This window comes from Rhinoderma darwinii, chromosome 5 (assembly GCF_050947455.1).
Source record: "Rhinoderma darwinii isolate aRhiDar2 chromosome 5, aRhiDar2.hap1, whole genome shotgun sequence".
Taxonomy (NCBI): Eukaryota; Metazoa; Chordata; class Amphibia; order Anura; family Rhinodermatidae; genus Rhinoderma; species Rhinoderma darwinii.
Window position 1 is genome coordinate 342,112,025 of NC_134691.1, and position 23,092 is coordinate 342,135,116.

At 41.2% G+C, this 23,092-nt stretch overlaps 1 protein-coding gene across 2 annotated transcripts in view; it reads left to right on the top strand.

Moving 5' to 3' along the window:
- Positions 1-23,092, top strand: part of LOC142653091 (unconventional myosin-Ig-like) — a 231,647-nt gene that overhangs the window by 25,966 nt on the left and 182,589 nt on the right. For both annotated transcript variants that reach the window (XM_075828799.1, XM_075828800.1), the window contains exons 9-13: positions 12,325-12,439; positions 16,698-16,868; positions 17,077-17,147; positions 17,391-17,465; positions 22,460-22,592. In XM_075828799.1, coding sequence (XP_075684914.1) covers positions 12,325-12,439; positions 16,698-16,868; positions 17,077-17,147; positions 17,391-17,465; positions 22,460-22,592 — 565 coding nt within the window. The remainder of the gene's footprint in view (positions 1-12,324; positions 12,440-16,697; positions 16,869-17,076; positions 17,148-17,390; positions 17,466-22,459; positions 22,593-23,092) is intronic.

Genomic DNA, 23,092 nt, shown 5'->3' on the forward strand with positions numbered 1-23,092 from the left:
CTATAACACTGCCCCCTGTATACAAGAATATAACTACTATAATACTGCCCCTATATGCAAGAATATAACTACTATAATACTGCCCCCCATATACAAGAATATAACTACTATAATACTGCCCCTATATGCAAGAATATAACTACTATAATACTGCCTCCTTTATACAAGACTATAACTACTATAATACTGCCCCCTATATACAAGAATATAACTACTATAATACTGCCTCCTATATACAAGAATATAACTACTATAATACTGCCCCCTATATATAAGAATATAACTACTATAATACGGCCCCCTATATACAAGAATATAACTGCTATAATACTGCCCCTATATACAAGAATATAACTACTATAATACTGCCCCCTATATATAAGAATATAACTACTATAATACTGCTCCTATATACAAGAATATAACTACTATAATACTGCCCCTATATACAAGAATATAACTACTATAATACTGCTCCTATATACAAGAATATAACTACTATAATACTGCCCATATATACAAGAATATAACTACTATAATACTGCTTCCTATATACAAGAATATAACTACTATAATACTGCTCCTATATACAAGAATATAACTACTATAATACTGCCCCCTATATACAAGAATATAACTACTATATACTGCTCCTATATACAAGAATATAACTACTATAATACTGCTCCTATATACAAGAATATAACTACTATAATACTGCCCCCTATATACAAGAATATAACTACTATAATACTGCCTCCTATATACAAGAATATAACTACTATAATACTGCCCCCTATATATAAGAATATAACTACTATAATACGGCCCCCTATATACAAGAATATAACTGCTATAATACTGCCCCTATATACAAGAATATAACTACTATAATACTGCTCCCTATATACAAGAATCTAACTACTATAATACTGCCCCCTATATATAAGAATATAACTACTATAATACGGCCCCCTATATACAAGAATATAACTGCTATAATACTGCCCCTATATACAAGAATATAACTACTATAATACTGCTCCCTATATACAAGAATATAACTACTATAATACTACTCCTATATACAGGAATATAACTACTATAATACTGCTCCCTATATACAAGAATATAACTACTATAATACTACTCCTATATACAGGAATATAACTACTATAATACTGCTCCTATATACAAGAATATAACTACTATAATACTGCTCCATATATACAAGAATATAACTACTATAATACTGCCCCTATATACAGGAATATAACTACTATAAGGGCATGCCCCCACGTGGCGGATTTCCTCCGCAACTGTCCGCATCAATGCCGCACCTAATCCGGGTTGCGGATTACGGCTGCGGATCTGCCCAAAATGTGCAGTAAATTGATGCGGACTAGCTGCTGCGGACTGCGGAAAAAGTGCTTCCCTTCTCTCTATCAGTGCAGGATACAGAGAAAGGACAGCACTTTCCCTAGTGAAAGTAAACGAATTTCATACTTACCGGCCGTTGTCTTGGTGACGCGTCCCTCTTTCGGCATCCAGCCCTACCTCCCTGGATGACGCGGCAGTCCATGTGACCGCTGCAGCCTGTGATTGGCTGCAGCCGTCACTTAGACTGAAACGTCATCCTGGGAAGCCGGACTGGAGACAGAAGCAGGGAGTTCTCGGTAAGTATGAACTTCTATTTTTTTTACAGGTTGCTGTATATTGGGATCGGTAGTCACTGTCCAGGGTGCAGAAACAGTTACTGCCGATCGCTTAACTCTTTCAGCACCCTGGACAGTGACTATTTACTGACGTCTCCTAGCAACGCTCCCGTAATTCCGGGAGCCCCATTGACTTCCTCAGTCTGGCTGTAGACCTAGAAATACATAGGTCCAGCCAGAATGAAGAAATGTCATGTTAAAAAAGCAAGACGCATCCGCAGCACATATAACATGTGCATGACAGCTGCGGACTTCATTGCGGAATTTAGAATCTCCATTGAAGTCAATGGAGAAATTCCGCCATGAGTCCGCAACCAGTCCGCCACTGCTCCGCAACAGACAGAGCATGCTGCGGACACCAAATTCCGCTCCGCAGCCTATGCTCTGCAGCGGAATTTTACGCATCGTCTAAACGAACACTTCTAAATTTAAGTGTAAGTCAATGGAGAAACGGCTCCGCTGCGGATTAACGCTGCGGAGTGTCCACAGCGGAATTCAAGTGAAATTCCGCCACGTGTGAACCCAGCCTAATACTGCCCCTATATACAAGAATATAACTACTATAATACTGCCCCTATATATAAGAATATAACTACTATAATACTGCTCCTATATACAAGAATATAACTACTATAATACTGCCCCCTATATATAAGAATATAACTACTATAATACTGCCCCATATATACAAGAATATAACTACTATAATACTGCCCCCTATATACAAGAATATAACTACTATAATACTGCTCCCTATATACAAGAATATAACTACTATAATACTGCTCCTATATACAAGAATATAACTACTATAATACTGCTCCCTATATACAAGAATATAACTACTATAATACTGCTCCCTATATATAAGAATATAACTACTATAATACTGCCCCCTATATATAAGAATATAACTACTATAATACTGCCCCCTATATACAAGAATATAACTACTATAATACTGCTCATATATACAAGAATATAACTACTATAATACTGCTCCCTATATACAAGAATATAACTACTATAATACTACTCCTATATACAGGAATATAACTACTATAATACTGCCCCCTATATACAAGAATATAACTATTATAATACTGCTCATATATACAAGAATATAACTACTATAATACTGCTCCCTATATACAAGAATATAACTACTATAATACTGCTCCCTATATATAAGAATATAACTACTATAATACTGCTCCTATATACAAGAATATAACTACTATAATACTGCCCCCTATATATAAGAATATAACTACTATAATACTGCCCCCTATATATAAGAATATAACTACTATAATACTGCCCCCTATATACAAGAATATAACTATTATAATACTGCTCATATATACAAGAATATAACTACTATAATACTGCTCCCTATATACAAGAATATAACTACTATAATACTGCTCCCTATATATAAGAATATAACTACTATAATACTGCTCCTATATACAAGAATATAACTACTATAATACTGCCCCCTATATATAAGAATATAACTACTATAATACTGCCCCATATATACAAGAATATAACTACTATAATACTGCCCCCTATATACAAGAATATAACTACTATAATACTGCTCCCTATATACAAGAATATAACTACTATAATACTGCTCCTATATACAAGAATATAACTACTATAATACTGCTCCCTATATACAAGAATATAACTACTATAATACTGCTCCCTATATATAAGAATATAACTACTATAATACTGCCCCCTATATATAAGAATATAACTACTATAATACTGCCCCCTATATACAAGAATATAACTACTATAATACTGCTCATATATACAAGAATATAACTACTATAAGGCTATGTTCACACGGAGTATTTTGGGGGAGGAATATCTGCCTCAAAGTTCCAAACGGAATTTTGAGGCAGATATTCCTCCCCCAAAATACTCTGTGTGAACAGCAATTATCGCGCCGTTTTTCGCCCGCGGCCATTGAGCGCCGCGGGCATAAAACACGCTTTCTCCTGCCTCCCATTGAAGTCAATGGGAGGTCGGAGGAGGAAGCGCACGAAGATAGGGCATGTCGCTTCTTTTTCCCGCGAGGCAGTTTTACTGCTCGCGGGAAAAAGACGCCGACGCCTCCCATTGAAATCAATGGGAGGCGTTCTCGGGCCGTTTCTGCCGAGTTTTGCGTCGCGGTTTCCGCGTCAAAAAACTCGGCAAAAGACCCCGTGTGAACATAGCCTAATACTGCTCCCTATATACAAGAATATAACTACTATAATACTGCTCCCTATATATAAGAATATAACTACTATAATACTGCTCCTATATACAAGAATATAACTACTATAATACTGCTACCTATATACAAGAATTTAACTACTATAATACTGCCCCCTATATATAAGAATATAACTACTATAATACTGCCCCATATATAAGAATATAACTACTATCATACTGCCCCTATATACAAGAATATAACTACTATAATACTGCCCCTATATACAAGAATATAACTACTATAATACTGCCCCCTATATATAAGAATATAACTACTATAATACTGCCCCCTATATATAAGAATATAACTACTATAATACTGCCCCCTATATACAAGAATATAACTACTATAATACTGCTCATATATACAAGAATATAACTACTATAATACTGCTCCCTATATACAAGAATATAACTACTATAATACTGCTCTCTATATATAAGAATATAACTACTATAATACTGCTCCTATATACAAGAATATAACTACTATAATACTGCTACCTATATACAAGAATATAACTACTATAATACTGCCCCCTATATATAAGAATATAACTACTATAATACTGCCCCATATATAAGAATATAACTACTATCATACTGCCCCTATATACAAGAATATAACTACTATAATACTGCCCCTATATACAAGAATATATCTATAATACTGCCCTTATATACAAGAATATAACTACTATAATACTGCCCCCTATATACAAGACTATAACTACTATAATACTGCTCCCTATATGTAAGAATATAACTACTATAATACTGCCCCTATATACAAGAATATAACTACTATAAGGGCGGGTTCACACATGGCGGAATTTCACTTAAATTCCGCTGCGGACACTCCGCAGCGTTAATCCGCAGCGGAGCCGTTTCTCCATTGACTTTCACTTTAATTTAGCAGTGTTCGTTTACACGATGCGTACAATTCCGCTGCGGAGCATAGGCTGCGGAGTGGAATTTGGTGTCCGCAGCATGCTCTGTCTGTTGCGGAGCAGTGGCGGACTGGTTGCGGACTCATGGCGGAATTTCTCCATTGACTTCAATGGAGAGTCAAAATTCCGCAATGAAGTCCGCAGATCTTATGTGTGCTGCGGAGCGTATTGTTTTTACTACCATGACATTTCTTCATTCTGGCTGGACCTATGTATTTCTAGGTCTACAGCCAGACTGAGGAAGTCAATGGGGCTCCCGTAATGACGGGAGCGTTGCTAGGAGACGTCAGTAAATAGTCACTGTCCAGGGTGCTGAAAGAGTTACGCGATCGGCAGTAACTGTTTCTGCACCCGGGACAGTGACTACCGATCTCAATATACATGTATCTGTAAAAAAACATATAAGTTCATACTTACCGAGAACTCCCTGCGTCTGTCTCCAGTCCGGCCTCCCAGGATGACGTTTCAGTGTAAGTGACGGCTGCAGCCAATCACAGGCCAAGCACAGGCTGCAGCGGTCACATGGACTGGAGCGTCATCCAGGGAGGTCGGGCTGGATGCCGAAAGAGGGACGCGTCACCAAGACAACGGGCGGTAAGTATGAATTTCTTTGACTTTCACTAGGGAAAGTGCTGTCCCTTCTCTCTATCCTGCATTGAATAGGGAGAAGGGAAGCACTTTTCCTGCAGTCCGCAGCGGCCAGTCCGCATCAATTTTCTGCACATTTTGTGCAGATCCGCAGCCGTAATCCGCAACCCGGATTAGGTGCGGCATTGATGCGGACAGTTGCGGAGGAATTCCGCCATGTGTGGTCATGCCCTAATACTGCCCCCTATATACAAGAATATAACTACTATAATACTGCCTCCTATATACAAGAATATAACTACTATAATACTGCCCCTATATACAAGAATATAACTACTATAATACTGCCCCTATATACAAGAATATAACTACGATAATACTGCCTCCTATATACAAGAATATAACTACTATAATACTGCCCCTATATACAAGAATATAACTACTATAATACTAGCCCTATATACAAGAATATAACTACTATAATACTGCCCCCTATATACAAGAATATAACTACTATAATACTGCCCCTATATACAAGAATATAACTACTATAATACTGCCTCCTATATACAAGAATATAACTACTATAAAACTGCCCTTATATACAAGAATATAACTACTATAATACTGCCCCTATATACAAGAATATAACTACTATAATACTGCCCCTATATACAAGACTATAACTACTATAATACTGCCCCTATATACAAGAATATAACTACTATAATACTGCCCCCTATATACAAGAATATAACTACTATAATACTGCCCCTATATACAAGAATATAACTACTATAATACTGCTCCCTATATACAAGAATATAACTACTATAATACTGCTCCTATATACAAGAATATAACTACTATAATACTGCCCCTATATACAAGAATAGAACTACTATAATACTGCCCCCTATATACAAGAATATAAGTACTATAATACTGCTCCCTATATACAAGAATATAACTACTATAATACTGCCCACTATATACAAGAATATAAATACTATAATACTGCTCCTATATACAAGAATATAACTACTATAATACTGCCCCCTATATACAAGAATATAACTGCTATAATACTGCCCCTATATACAAGAATATAACTACTATAATACTGCCCATATATACAAGAATATAACTGCTATAATACTGCTCATATATACAAGAATATAACTACTATAATACTGCCCCTATATACAAGAATATAACTACTATAATACTGCCCCTATATACAAGAATATAACTACTATAATACTGCTCCTATATACAAGAATATAACTACTATAATACTGCTACTATATATAAGAATATAACTACTATAATACCATCCCCTATATACAAGAATATAACTACTATAATACTGCTCCTATATACAAGAATATAACTACTATAATACTGCCCCTATATACAAGAATATAACTACTATAATACTGCCCCCTATATACAAGAATATAACTACTATAATACTGCTCCTATTTACAAGAATATAACTACTATAATACTGCCCTATATACAAGAATATAACTACTATAATACTGCCCCTATATACAAGAATATAACTACTATAATACTGCCTCCTATATACAAGAATATAACTACTATAATACTGCCCTATATACAAGAATATAACTACTATAATACTGCCTCCTATATACAAGAATATAACTACTATAATACTGCCCCCAATATATAAGAATATAACGACTATAATACTGCCCCCTATATACAAGAATATAACTACTATAATACTGCCCCCTATATACAAGAATATAATTACTATAATACTGCCCCCTATATATAAGAATATAACTACTATAATACTGCCCCTATATACAAGAATATAACTACTATAATACTGCCTCCTATATACAAGAATATAACTACTATAATACTGTTCCTATATACAAGAATATAACTACTATAATACTGCCCCTATATACAAGAAAATAACTACTATAATACTGCTCCTATATACAAGAATATAATTACTATAATACTGCCCCCTATATATAAGAATATAACTACTATAAGGGCGGGTTCACACATGGCGGAATTTCACTTAAATTCCGCTGCGGACACTCCGCAGCGTTAATCCGCAGCGGAGCCGTTTCTCCATTGACTTTCACTTTAATTTAGCAGTGTTCGTTTACACGATGCGTACAATTCCGCTGCGGAGCATAGGCTGCGGAGCGGAATTTGGTGTCCGCAGCATGCTCTGTCTGTTGCGGAGCAGTGGCGGACTCATGGCGGAATTTCTCCATTGACTTCAATGGAGAGTCAAAGTTCCGCAATGAAGTCCGCAGCTGTCATGCACATGTTATGTGTGCTGCGGATGCGTCTTGCTTTTTTAACTTGACATTTCTTCATTCTGGCTGGACCTATGTATTTCTAGGTCTACAGCCAGACTGAGGAAGTCAATGGGGCTCCCGTAATGACGGGAGCGTTGCTAGGAGACGTCAGTAAATAGTCACTGTCCAGGGTGCTGAAAGAGTTAAGCGATCGGCAGTAACTGTTTCTGCACCCGGGACAGTGACTACCGATCCCAATATACATGTATCTGTAAAAAAAAATGAAGTTCGTACTTACCGAGAACTCCCTGTTTCTGTCTCCAGTCCGGCCTCCCAGGATGACGTTTCAGTGTAAGTGACGGCTGCAGCCAATCACAGGCCAAGCACAGGCTGCAGCGGTCACATGGACTGGCGCGTCATCCAGGGAGGTCGGGCTGGATGCCGAAAGAGGGACGCGTCATAAAGACAACGGGCGGTAAGTATGAATTTCTTTTACTTTCACTAGGGAAAGTGCTGTCCCTTCTCTCTATCCTGCACTGATAGGGAGAAGGGAAGCACTTTTCCCGCAGTCCGCAGCAGCTAGTCCGCATCAATTTTCTGCACATTTTGTGCAGATCCGCAGCCGTAATCCGCAACCCGGATTAGGTGCGGCATTGATGCGGACAGTTGCGGAGGAATTCCGCCATGTGTGGTCATGCCCTAATACTGCCCCTATATACAAGAATATAACTACTATAATACTGCCCCTATATACAAGAATATAACTACTATAATACTGCTCCCTATATACAAGAATATAACTACTATAATACTGCTTCCTATATACAAGAAAATAACTACTAGAATACTGCTCCTATATACAAGAATATAACTACTATAATACTGCCCCTATATACAAGAATATAACTATTATAATACTGCCCCTAGATACAAGAATATAACTACTATAATACTGCCCCTATATACAAGAATATAACTACTATAATACTGCCCCTATATACAAGAATATAACTACTATAATACTGCCCCTATATACAAGAATATAACTACTATAATACTGCCCCTATATACAAGAATATAACTACTATAATACTGCTCCCTATATACAAGAATATAACGACTATAATACTGCTTCCATATACAAGAATATAACTACTATAATACTGCCCCCTATATACAAGAATATAACTACTATAATACTGCCCCCTATATACAAGAATATAGCTACTATAATACTGCTCCCTATATACAAGAATATAACTACTATAATGCTGCTCCTATATACAAGAATATAACTACTATAATACTGCCCCTATATACAAGAATATAAATACTATAATACTGCCCCTATATACAAGAACATAAATACTATAATACTGCCCCTATATACAAGAATATAACTACTATAATACTGCCCCTATATACAAGAATATAACTACTATAATACTGCTCCTATATACAAGACTATAACTACTATAATACTGCTCCTATATACAAGAATATAACTACTATAATACTGCCCCTATATACAAGAATATAACTACTATAATACTGCTCCTATATAGAAGAATATAACTACTATAATACTGCTCCTATATAGAAGAATATAACTACTATAATACTGCTCCTATATACAAGAATATAACTACTATAATACTGCTCCTATATACAAGAATATAACTACTATAATACTGCCTCTATTTACAAGAATATAACTACTATAATACTGCCCCCTATATACAAGAATATAACTACTATAATACTGCCCCCTATATACAAGAATATAACTACTATAATACTGCCCCTATATACAAAAATATAACTACTATAATACTGCCCCCTATATACAAGAATATAACTACTATAATACTGCCCCTATGTACAAGAATATAACTACTATAATACTGCCCCTATATACAAGAATGTAACTATTATAATGCTGCTCCTATATACAAGAATATAACTACTATAATACTGCTCCTATATACAAGAATATAACTACTATAATACTGCTCCCTATATACAAGAATATAACTACTATAATACTGCTCCTATATACAAGAATATAACTACTATAATACTGCTTCTATATACAAGAATATAACTACTATAATACTGCTCCTATATACAAGAATATAACTACTATAATACTGCCCCCTATATACAAGAATATAACTACTATAATACTTCTCCTATATACAAGAATATAACTACTATAATACTGCCCCCTATGTACAAGAATATAACTACTATAATACTGCTCCTATATACAAGAATATAACTACTATAATACTGCTCCTATTTACAAGAATATAACTACTATAATACTGCCCCTATATACAAGAATATAACTACTGTAATACTGCTCCTATATGCAAGAATATAACTACTATAATACTGCTCCTATATACAAGAATATAACTACTATAATACTGCCCCTATATACAAGAATATAACTACTATAATACTGCCCCCTATATACAAGAATATAACTACTATAATACTGCCCCCTATATACAAGAATATAACTACTATAATACTGCTCCCTATAGACAAGAATATAACTACTATAATACTGCTCCTATATACAAGAATATAACTACTATAAATACTGCCCCCTATATACAAGAATATAACTACTATAATACTGCTCCTATATACAAGAATATAACTACTATAATACTGGCCCTATATACAAGAATATAACTACTATAATACTGCTCCTATATACAAGAATATAACTACTATAATACTGCTCCTATATACAAGAATATAACTACTATAATACTGCCTCCTATATACAAGAATATAACTACTATAATACTGCCTCCTATATACAAGAATATAACTACTATAATACTGCCCCCTATATACAAGAATATAACTACTATAATACTGCCCCCATATACAAGAATATAACTACTATAATACTGCTCTTATATACAAGAATATAACTACTATAATACTGCCCCCTATATACAAGAATATAACTACTATAATACTGCCCCCTATATACAAGAATATAACTACTATAATACTGCCCCCTATATACAAGAATATAACTACTATAATACTGCCCCCTATATACAAGAATATAACTACTATAATACTGCCCCTATATACAAGAATATAACCACTATAATACTGCCCCTATATACAAGAATATAACTACTATAATACTGCCCCTATATACAAGAATATAACTACTATAATACTGCCCCTATATACAAGAATATAACTACTATAATACTGCCCCTATATACAAGAATATAACTACTATAATACTGCCCCTATATACAAGAATATAACTACTATAATACTGCCCCTATATACAAGAATATAACTACTATAATACTGCTCCCTATATACAAGAATATAACGACTATAATACTGCTTCCATATACAAGAATATAACTACTATAATACTGCCCCCTATATACAAGAATATAACTACTATAATACTGCCCCCTATATACAAGAATATAGCTACTATAATACTGCTCCCTATATACAAGAATATAACTACTATAATGCTGCTCCTATATACAAGAATATAACTACTATAATACTGCCCCTATATACAAGAATATAACTACTATAATACTGCCTCCTATATACAAGAATATAACTACTATAATACTGCTCCTATATACAAGAATATAACTACTATAATACTGCTCCTATATACAAGAATATAACTACTATAATACTGCCCCCTATATACAAGAATATAACTACTATAATACTGCCCCTATATACAAGAATATAACCACTATAATACTGCCCCTATATACAAGAATATAACTACTATAATACTGCCGCTATATACAAGAATATAACTACTATAATACTGCCCCCTATATACAAGAATATAACTACTATAATACTGCTCCTATATACAAGAATATAACTACTATAATACTGCCGCTATATACAAGAATATAACTACTATAATACTGCTCCTATATACAAGAATATAACTACTATAATACTGCTCCTATATACAAGAATATAACTACTATAATACTGCTCCTATATACAAGAATATAACTACTATAATACTGCCCCCTATATACAAGAATATAACTACTATAATACTGCCCCTATATACAAGAATATAACCACTATAATACTGCCCCTATATACAAGAATATAACTACTATAATACTGCCGCTATATACAAGAATATAACTACTATAATACTGCCCCCTATATACAAGAATATAACTACTATAATACTGCTCCTATATACAAGAATATAACTACTATAATACTGCCGCTATATACAAGAATATAACTACTATAATACTGCTCCTATATACAAGAATATAACTACTATAATACTGCCGCTATATACAAGAATATAACTACTATAATACTACCCCCTATATACAAGAATATAACTACTATAATACTGCTCCTATATACAAGAATATAACTACTATAATACTGCCCCCTATGGACAATAATCCACCTGTGTTTGTGTCTCCGCAGCTTTGAGCAGTTCTGTATAAATTACTGTAATGAGAAGCTGCAGCAGTTGTTTATTGAGCTGATCCTGAGACAGGAACAGGGTGAATACCAGAGAGAGGGCATCGAGTGGCAGAATGTAAGTTACACCTGTAAGGTGCATGTTTTTTTTTTGGTTGTCATGATTGATATTTCAGATTAAGATCCATATTGTTTTGTTTTTTTTTAGTAACAGTCGCTGGGTATGGAAATCACCTAAATGTCATTAACACAAAAAAAAAAAGTACAACGCCAAAAGATAAAGATAATGGATTACGCGATCCTTTAGGTTTAATAATGCTGGACACCCCCCCCCCTCACCTCCAGGAAGTGAGGATCATGGATTCCGGTGCCCATAATGAGCATATATGGCATCCTCCTTCCTGCACAGTCGTAAGAGAGTTCCCACAGCCTTGGCAAAGCGGCGCCACTTAGTGATTGGACTGGGAAAATGTTTATGAATAGTAATCAGCTCCAGCTCTGCTATGTCTTCCTTATTCAGAGGCGCTCAGTACTGTATATAATATTCCATGTGTGGGCTGACCAGTGATTTATAAAGTGGTAGAACCAGGTTCTCATCATGTTCATTTAGGCCCCTTTTAATGCACCCCATGAATTTCTTTGACTTTTGCAGCAGCTGCCTGACACTGGTTGTTACACTTAGGGCGGGTTCACACATAGCGGAATTTCACTTAAATTCCGCTGCGGACACTCCGCAGCGTTAATCCGCAGCGGAGCCGTTTCTCCATTGACTTTCACTTTAATTTAGCAGTGTTCGTTTACACGATGCGTACAATTCCGCTGCGGAGCATAGGCTGCGGAGCGGAATTTGTTGTCCGCAGCATGCTCTGTCTGTTGCGGAGCAGTGGCGGACTGGTTGCGGACTCATGGCGGAATTTCTCCATTGACTTCAATGGAGAGTCAAAATTCCGCAATGAAGTCCGCAGATCTTATGTGTGCTGCGGAGCGTATTGTTTTTACTACCATGACATTTCTTCATTCTGGCTGGACCTATGTATTTCTAGGTCTACAGCCAGACTGAGGAAGTCAATGGGGCTCCCGTAATGACGGGAGCGTTGCTAGGAGACGTCTGTAAATAGTCACTGTCCAGGGTGCTGAAAGAGTTACGCGATCGGCAGTAACTGTTTCTGCACCCGGGACAGTGACTACCGATCTCAATATACATGTATCTGTAAAAAAAAATATAAGTTCATACTTACCGAGAACTCCCTGCGTCTGTCTCCAGTCCGGCCTCCCAGGATGACGTTTCAGTGTAAGTGACGGCTGCAGCCAATCACAGGCCAAGCACAGGCTGCAGCGGTCACATGGACTGGAGCGTCATCCAGGGAGGTCGGGCCGGATGCCGAAAGAGGGACGCGTCACCAAGACAACGGGCGGTAAGTATGAATTTCTTTGACTTTCACTAGGGAAAGTGCTGTCCCTTCTCTCTATCCTGCACTGATAGGGAGAAGAGAAGCACTTTTCCTGCAGTCCGCAGCGGCCAGTCCGCATCAATTTTCTGCACATTTTGTGCAGATCCGCTGCAGAATCTGCAACGCAGATTCTGTGCGGCATTGATGCGGACAGTTGCGGAGGAATTCCGCCATGTGTGGTCATGCCCTTATGTTTACTGTCAGCTAAAATTCCCTAGTCCTTCTCCATGTCAGGGTTTCCAGTGCTTTCCCTTTTAGTACGTAACGGGGACGTGTAATGTCCCTTCCAGAGAAGGTCACCTTATATTTATCAGTGTTACCCCTCATTTACCACTTCTTTGCCCGATCCTCCAACTCCTCCATATCCTTCTGTAATAGAAAATTGTCCCCTTCGGTGTTAGGGCACGTTCACATGTGGCGGAATTGCTGTGAAATTCCGCTGCGGACAGTCCGCAGTGGAAATCCTTTGCAGACAGTTTGTCCATTGGTTTCAACACCTTTTTAGTTAACTTTGTTCAGACGTTGCGGAAAACTCCGCTGCGGACCACAGGCTGCGGTGCAGAATTTTCCCTCCCAGCATGCACTGTCTGTTGCGGAGAAGAAGCGGAATTTCACTGCGGATTTCAGCCTCTGCAATGCTAAAACTGAAATCTGTGCCAAGTCCGCTGTGATATCTGCAACGTCTGAATTACCTGTCAAATATGCAAATGTTGATGCAGATTTGTTGCGTAATTGCCCCAAATTTGCAAAAACATTTGCAGCGGAAAAACTCTGCCACGTCTGAACGTGCCCTCAATTACTTTACACAGCTTAGCATCTGCAAAATTAAACCGTGCAAACCCCTCTACAAGGTCATTAATACATATATTCAAGAAAAAAAGGGTCCAGTACTGCCCCCTGTGGTACATGTATGTAATGGTGGTACCCCACTAGTAGGGGTAATACCCTCTAATACTGCTCCCTGTGGTACCCCAATAGTAATGGTGACCAGTACTACAGCCTGCGGTCTTCACTAGTAGAGGTGACCCCTCCAGTACTACCCCCTGTGGTACCCCTCTAGTAACAGTGACCCCCTACAGTACTGCCCCCTGTTGTACCCCACTAGTAATGGTGACCCCCTCTAATACTGCCCCCTGTGGTTCCTCACTAGTAATGGTGACTAGCTCCTGTACTGCCCCCTGTGGTTCCTCGCTAGTAATGGTGACTAGCTCCTGTACTGCCCCCTGTGGTTCCTCACTAGTAATGGTGACTAGCTCATGTACTGCCCCCCTGTGGTTCCTCACTAGTAATGGTGACTAGCTCCTGTACTGCCCCCTGTGACCTTCACTAGTAATGGTGACCCCCTCTAATACTGCCCCCTGTGATGCCCAACTAGAACGGTAACCCCCTCCAGTACTGCCCCCTGTGGTTCCTCACTAGTAATGGTGACTAGCTCCTGTACTGCCCCCTGTGGTTCCTCACTAGTAATGGTGACTAGCTCCTGTACTGCCCCCTGTGGTTCCTCGCTAGTAATGGTGACTAGCTCCTGTACTGCCCCTTGTGGTTCCTCACTAGTAATGGTGACTAGCTCCTGTACTGCCCCCTGTGACCTTCACTAGTAATGGTGACCCCCTCTAATACTGCCCCCTGTGATGCCCAACTAGAACGGTAACCCCCTCCAGTACTGCCCCCTGTGGTTCCTCACTAGTAATGGTGACTAGCTCCTGTACTGCCCCCTGTGGTTCCTCACTAGTAATGGTGACTAGCTCCTGTACTGCCCCCTGTGGTTCCTCGCTAGTAATGGTGACTAGCTCCTGTACTGCCCCCTGTGACCTTCACTAGTAATGGTGACCCCCTCTAATACTGCCCCCTGTGATGCCCAACTAGAACGGTAACCCCCTCCAGTACTGCCCCCTGTGGTTCCTCACTAGTAATGGTGACTAGCTCCTGTACTGCCCCCTGTGGTTCCTCACTAGTAATGGTGACTAGCTCCTGTACTGCCCCCTGTGGTTCCTCGCTAGTAATGGTGACTAGCTCCTGTACTGCCCCTTGTGGTTCCTCACTAGTAATGGTGACTAGCTCCTGTACTGCCCCCTGTGACCTTCACTAGTAATGGTGACCCCCTCTAATACTGCCCCCTGTGATGCCCAACTAGAACGGTAACCCCCTTCCAGTACTGCCCCCTGTGGTTCCTCACTAGTAATGGTGACTAGCTCCTGTACTGCCCCCTGTGGTTCCTCACTAGTAATGGTGACTAGCTCCTGTACTGCCCCCTGTGGTTCCTCGCTAGTAATGGTGACTAGCTCCTGTACTGCCCCTTGTGGTTCCTCACTAGTAATGGTGACTAGCTCCTGTACTGCCCCTTGTGGTTCCTCACTAGTAATGGTGACTAGCTCCTGTACTGCCCCCTGTGACCTTCACTAGTAATGGTGACCCCCTCTAATACTGCCCCCTGTGGTTCCTCACTAGTAATGGTGACTAGCTCCTGTACTGCCCCCCTGTGGTTCCTCACTAGAAATGGTGACTAGCTCCTGTACTGCCCCCTGTGACCTTCACTAGTAACGGTGACCCCCTGTAATACTGCCCCCTGTGATGCGCAACTAGAACGGTAACCCCCTCCAGTACTGCCCCCTGTGGTACCCCACTAGTAATGGTGACTTGGTCCAGTACTGCCCCCCGTGGTCTTCACCAGTAACCCCATCTGAGTATGTAACGTTAATGACCCCTCTATTTCTATCCCTGAGCCGTTATTCCCCCTTGTTACTACTATTATTATTATTTTTATTATTATTATTATTATTATAATATTATTATTATTAGTATTATTATTACTATTATTATTATTATTACTATTACTATTATTATTACTATTATTACTATTATTATTACTATTACTATTATTATTATTATTATTATTATTATTATTATTTGTCTCTTCTCTGGCAGATCGAATATTTTAATAATCAGATCATCGTGGATCTGGTGGAGCAGCCGCATAAAGGAATCATCTCCATCTTGGACGAGGCTTGCCTGACAGTAGGAGATGTCACAGACACCATCTTCCTGGAGTCCATGAACAGCAAACTCGGCAGACACCCGCATTACAGCAGCAGGAAGGTGAGGCCACGCGTGGCACCCTGGGTTGGGGGGGTCCTCACGTCATATTCCAGGATAAAGAAAGTGTCCCTGATGCTATGAAGACGAGGCTGAAGAGCACGGAGAGAATCCTGCACGATGATGTTGTTTAGTGATAAGTGCGGAGATCAGATATTACCGCCGGCAATGATTACATAGAACATGTTCACGATTATTATTTTTTTTTCAGCTTTCTCCGACAGATAAGTCGATGGCGTTTAATCGAGACTTCCGGATAAAGCACTACGCCGGGGACGTGACGTGAGTGTGACCACTTATATACTGTCCAGGCTGCATATACGATAGACCAGCAGTTATTTACTTATAGAGCAACGACTGATGATGGCGCCATATAAACCACCACCACCACCATCATCACCATCATCCCCACCACCACCATCATCACCATCATCATCACCATCATCATCATCAGTGTTATAATAATACTCCCCTCGTATAACGATTTGTACGTCACATGACCTTGATATCTTCTTATGGCTCCAGGTATTCAGTGGAAGGATTCCTGGACAAGAACAAGGATACATTGTTCCAAGACTTCAAGCGTTTAATGTATAACAGGTGAGTCACTTATAACATATGACAACTCTTCCTGTCACATTCTGTCTCGTACAATTGACAGTAATCTTATCTTCCCAGTTATCATATTCTCAGCTTAAAGTGAATCTCCTCCTTTAAACACATTGTTCTGCTAATAGATTTCCTAATATATTTTTATAGCAGTCGGAGATCTCTTTTTCTGATACACAGCTCCAAATCCCCTGTATACGTAATTACATAATAAATTGTGTCTGCCTGCAGCCACCCCTAGGGGGAGCTCCAAAGCTGCATAAAACTTATGCATTGAACTCAATAATATATCAGTATGCAGAGAGCTCCATCTAGTGGTGGCTGCAGGCAGAGAGAATCTTATTATGTAGCTCTATCTCTATGCAGGGGATTTGGAGCTCTGTATCAGAAACACAAAGCTCTGACTGCTATAAAGATAGATTAAGAAATATTTCAGCTCCAAATTTGGGACCTAAAATTATAATGGTAGAAAGTAGAGTTGTGAAAAACTTGTGCATGTAATTAGATATTGGGTGAATAACCACATTTATTTGTATCCTCCACATGGTTTAAATCTGAATGAAATGTTGAGTAGTTTTGCATTTATTTTGCTTTACTTATCTTGCACTAATCCTGAGTTACATTATGCCTTGTGCTCCAGTCACATCCAGAGCTGCATTCATCATTCTGTTGGCTTTCCTTTGAAACATGCTGTGGTTAGTCTCAGGGGTGTAGCTGGGGGGGGGGGGGGTGGCATGTGCCCTGGGTGCATCTAGGAGGGAAGGTAGGGGGGCGCTGACGCTCTGACCGGGGCTCCCTCTAGAGGCGGAATCCCCGGCTAGAGTGTTGCCGATGTTCTGGCCGGGGATTACGCTCCGAGAGGTAGCCCTAATGGCGCACTCCACAGGGAAGTGGGGGGTAGCAATAGCTACAGGGGGTGCTTGTGCCACTATCTACAAGGGGGGAGTGTGACATTATTTACAAGTGGGGGTGTGTTGCACCATCTACAGGGGCTGTGTGTGTGGCAGTATCTCCAGGGGGAACTGTATGGCGCTATCTACAGGGGGCTGTGTGTGGCGCTATCTACAGGGGGCTGTGTGTGGCGCTATCTACAGGGGGCTGTGTGTGGCGCTATCTACAGGGGGAACTGTATGGCGCTATCTACAGGGGGCTGTGTGTGGCACTATGTACAGGGGGCTGTGTGTGGCGCTATCTACAGGGGGCTGTGTGTGGCGCTATCTCCAGGGGGAACTGTATGGCGCTATCTACAGGGGGCTGTGTGTGGCGCTATCTACAGGGGGCTGTGTGTGGCGCTATCTACAGGGGGCTGTGTGTGGCACTATGTACAGGGGGCTGTGTGTGGCGCTATCTACAGGGGGCTGTGTGTGGCGCTATCTCCAGGGGGAACTGTATGGCGCTATCTACAGGGGGCTGTGTGTGGCGCTATCTACAGGGGGCTGTGTGTGGCGCTATCTACAGGGGGCTGTGTGTGGCGCTATCTACAGGGGGCTGTGTGTGGCGCTATCTACAGGGTGTGTGTGTGTGGCAGTATCTCCAGGGGGAACTGTATGGCGCTATCTACAGGGGGCTGTGTGTGGCGCTATCTACAGGGGGCTGTGTGTGGCGCTATCTACAGGGGGCTGTGTGTGGCGCTATCTACAGGGGGTCTGTGTGTGGCGCTATCTACAGGGGGTCTGTGTGTGGCACTATCTACAGGGGGATATGTGTGGCGCTATCTACAGGGGGCTGTGTGTGGAGCTATCTATGGGGGGGCTGTGTGTGGTGCTATCTACAGGGGGCTGTGTGTGGCGCTATCTACAGGGGGCTGTGTGTGGCGCTATCTACAGGGGGTCTGTGTGTGGCGCTATCTACAGGGGGTCTGTGTGTGGCACTATCTACAGAGGGATGTGTGGCACTATCTACAGGGGGATGTGTGGCACTATCTACAGGGGGATGTGTGGCACTATCTACAGGGGGATGTGTGGCACTATCTACAGGGGGATGTGTGGCACTATCTACAGGGGGATGTGTGGCACTATCTACAGGGGGATGTGTGTGGCACTATCTACAGGGGGATGTGTGTGGCTCTATCTACAGGCGGTTTGTGTGGCGCTATCTACAAGGGGTGTGTGTGGCACTATCTACAGAGGGATGTGTGTGGCACTATATACAGGGGGATGTGTGGCACTATATACAGGGGGATGCGTGGCACTATCTACAGGGGGATGTGTGGCACTATCTACAGGGGGATGTGTGGCACTATCTACAGAGGGATGTGTGGTACTATCTACAGGGGGATGTGTGGCGCTATCTACAGGGGGTGTGTGTGGCACTATATACAGGGGGATGTGTGGCACTATCTACAGAGGGATGTGTGGCACTATCTACAGGGGGATGTGTGTGGCACTATATACAGGGGGATGTGTGGCACTATCTACAGAGGGATGTGTGGCACTATCTACAGGGGGATGTGAATGGCACTGTATACAGGGGGATGTGTGGCACTATCTCCAGGGGGATGTGTGGCGCTATCTACAGGGGGATGTGTATGGCACTGTATACAGGGGGATGTGTGGCACTATCTACAGGGGGATGTGTATGGCACTGTATACAGGGGGATGTGTGGCACTATCTCCAGGGGGATGTGTGGCACTATCTACAGGGGGATGTGTATGGCACTGTATACAGGGGGATGTGTGGCACTATCTACAGGGGGATGTGTGGTACTATCTACAGGGGGGGTTGTTCATTATGTCACCATATGGTCTCATGAGCCTCAGTTATATAATCTGTGTTAGTCGGGCACTGACCTCTTTATTTATTTTCCTGTAACTTATTGTTATGTTTTCTCCCTTATAGATCTATATCGCTTGTAAAATGTACAAATGTTTTTATGCTCAAGTTACATTAAAAAAATGTGGGAAAAAATTACATCTCATTGGTAGAGAAAGCAAACATGGTGAGGGGGGAGGAGGTGTCGGGTAAGAAGTTGGGGAGGGGGCGCCAATCTGAATCTTTGCCCCGGGTGTTGGAGAACCGAGCTACGCCGCTGGTTAGTCTACACTAGGACATGTGACCTAGCTGCTATCTGATCTCCCACAATGCACTGTTCTGTCTGAAAAAAAAGAAAACCAGCAGAAGTGTGAATGAAGCTCCGGATGTAACTCAGGATCAGTAAAGCAAAGGATTAACCTGTAATATTTCTTTTTCTAAATTAGAGATATTCTTTATAGAAGTTGTCATTCCCTTAGTAGGATTTAACATATACTTCATTCTACATAGATATTTGTGATGTTGAGTCTCATCGTGTCTTATACTCCAGTCACATCCAAATCAACATTCCAAATTTTCCTGGAATTGTTGCACCAGGCTGGCAGAGATCCTGTAATGCAATGTTTGCAGTGCATTCTGGGAGGTTTATGTTTCTCTACTATGTAGTGTGTAATGCAAACCCTGCATGTCCCACAATGCACCACAAAATCAACGCAGACAGCGGTAAAAATGAGGCCTGAGACGTGACAAGCACCAGCAGAATTGTGACTGCAGCTCTAGATGTGACTGGTGTATAAGAAGGCCTTCCTGATCCGTGTATTTCTGGCGTTTTCCTTCAGGTCACGTTAAATAACCCAATCGCCATTTTTGGTCATGGAGTCGTCCAATCTCTTATATAAATCTCTTGTATTAAATTCTGCACGTATTCCGCGTCCCCTCCCCCTCTGTCGCCGGCTGCCATGCGTTCATATTCACACCTTTCCTGTATGGAGACTTCTCCATGTGCTGAGCTATTTTCGGAACGACCCAATTATTCCACTTTGCGAGTCTAACGTCACTTGTCTTCTGGTAATTGTAGCGTGAATCAGCGCTCGGGCGACGCCGTGTCCCTTCTCTGTTCTTCACTATTCGTGGCCCTTTTGTTTTAGAAAGTGATGGGGTCTGAGCTCACAAACCCCTCCACGTCATCGTCCGCCATGTCTGTGATTTCACAAGGGGATCTGTCACTTATTTACCTGCTATTTTATAGACTCTGGGTCCTCTAAACAATAACTGAAATCTCTGATTCCTTCTATAAATTGTGATATGGGAAGAGACGAGGCCCAAACTGTGTCCTGCTGTAAAGAAAGGAGAACTCCTCTCTATCCTGGACTCCTCTCTACCCTGGACTCCTCTCTACCCTGGACTCCTCTCTACCCTGGTCTCCTCTCTACCCTGGACTCCCCTCTATCCTGGACTCCTCTCTGCCCTGGACTCCTCTCTGCCCTGGACTCCTCTCTGCCCTGGACTCCTCTCTATCCTGAACTCCTCTCTATCCTGGACTCCTCTCTGACCTGGTCTCCATTCTGCCCTGGACTCCCCTCTATCCTGAACTCCTCTCTGACCTGGTCTCCTCTCTGCCCTGGTCTCCTCTCTGCCCTGGACTCCCCTCTATCCTGGACTCCCCTCTATCCTGGACTCCCCTCTATCCTGGACTCCTCTCTGCCCTGGACTCCCCTCTATCCTGAACTCTCGTCTGCCCTGGACTCCTCTCTGCCCTGGACTCCCCTCTATCCTGAACTCTCGTCTGCCCTGGACTCCTCTCTGCCCTGGACTCCTCTCTGCCCTGGACTCCTCTCTGCCCTGGACTCCTCTCTGCCCTGGACTCCTCTCTGCCCTGGACTCCTCTCTGCCCTGGACTCCTCTCTGCCCTGGACTCTAGTTTGGTGGTAGATTACAATCCCTGGTATCTAGTGGGTGGAAAGAAAGGGGGAAGTTATTTATAATCCCTGATGTCTAGTGTACGAGAGGGAAGGGTGCAGATTATAATCCCTGGTCTCTAGTGCATAGGGAACAAGGGGGTAGAAAATAATCCATTTTTTCCTAAGGGTGGAAAGAAAGGGGGAAATGATTTAGAATTGCTGGTGCCTGGTGGTCAGAAATGAAGGAGGTCGGTCATAATCCCTGGTGTCAAATCCTTGAGGTGTAATAATCTTATAATTTTTTGGAGTGTCTGATGGAGTTGTTTTTTACAGTAAGGATCCGGTTCTCAGGGACATGTGGCCGGATGGACAGATGAGTATAAGTGAAGTGACCAAGAGACCCCTCACAGCAGCCACCCTCTTCAGGAATTCCATGATTCTGTTAGTAGAGAACTTGGCCTGCAAGGTAAGAGTCACATCGTCGTGATGAATGTGCCCAGGTGGAATACAGGGGAGTCAACGGAGAAACAGGGGAGTCAACGGAGAAACAGGGGAGTCAACTGAGAAACAGGGGAGTCAGCGAAGAAACAGGGGAGTCAGCGGAAAAACAGGGGAGCCAACTGAGATACTGGGGAGTCAACGGAGAAACAGGGGAGTCAACGGAGAAACAGGGTAGTCAACTGAGATACTGGTGAGTCAATGGAGAAACAGGGGAGTCAACGGAGAAACAGAGGAGTCAACGGAGAAACAGAGGAGTCAACGGAGAAACAGGGGAGTCAGCTGAGAAACAGGGGAGTCAACTGAGAAACAGGGGAGCCAACTGTGATACTGGGGAGCCAACTGAGAAACAGGGGAGCCAACTGAGAAACAGCGGAGTCAACGGAGAAACAGGGGAGTCAACGGAGAAACAGGGGAGTCAACGGAAAAACAGGGGAGTCAACGGAGAAACAGGGGAGTCAGCGAAGA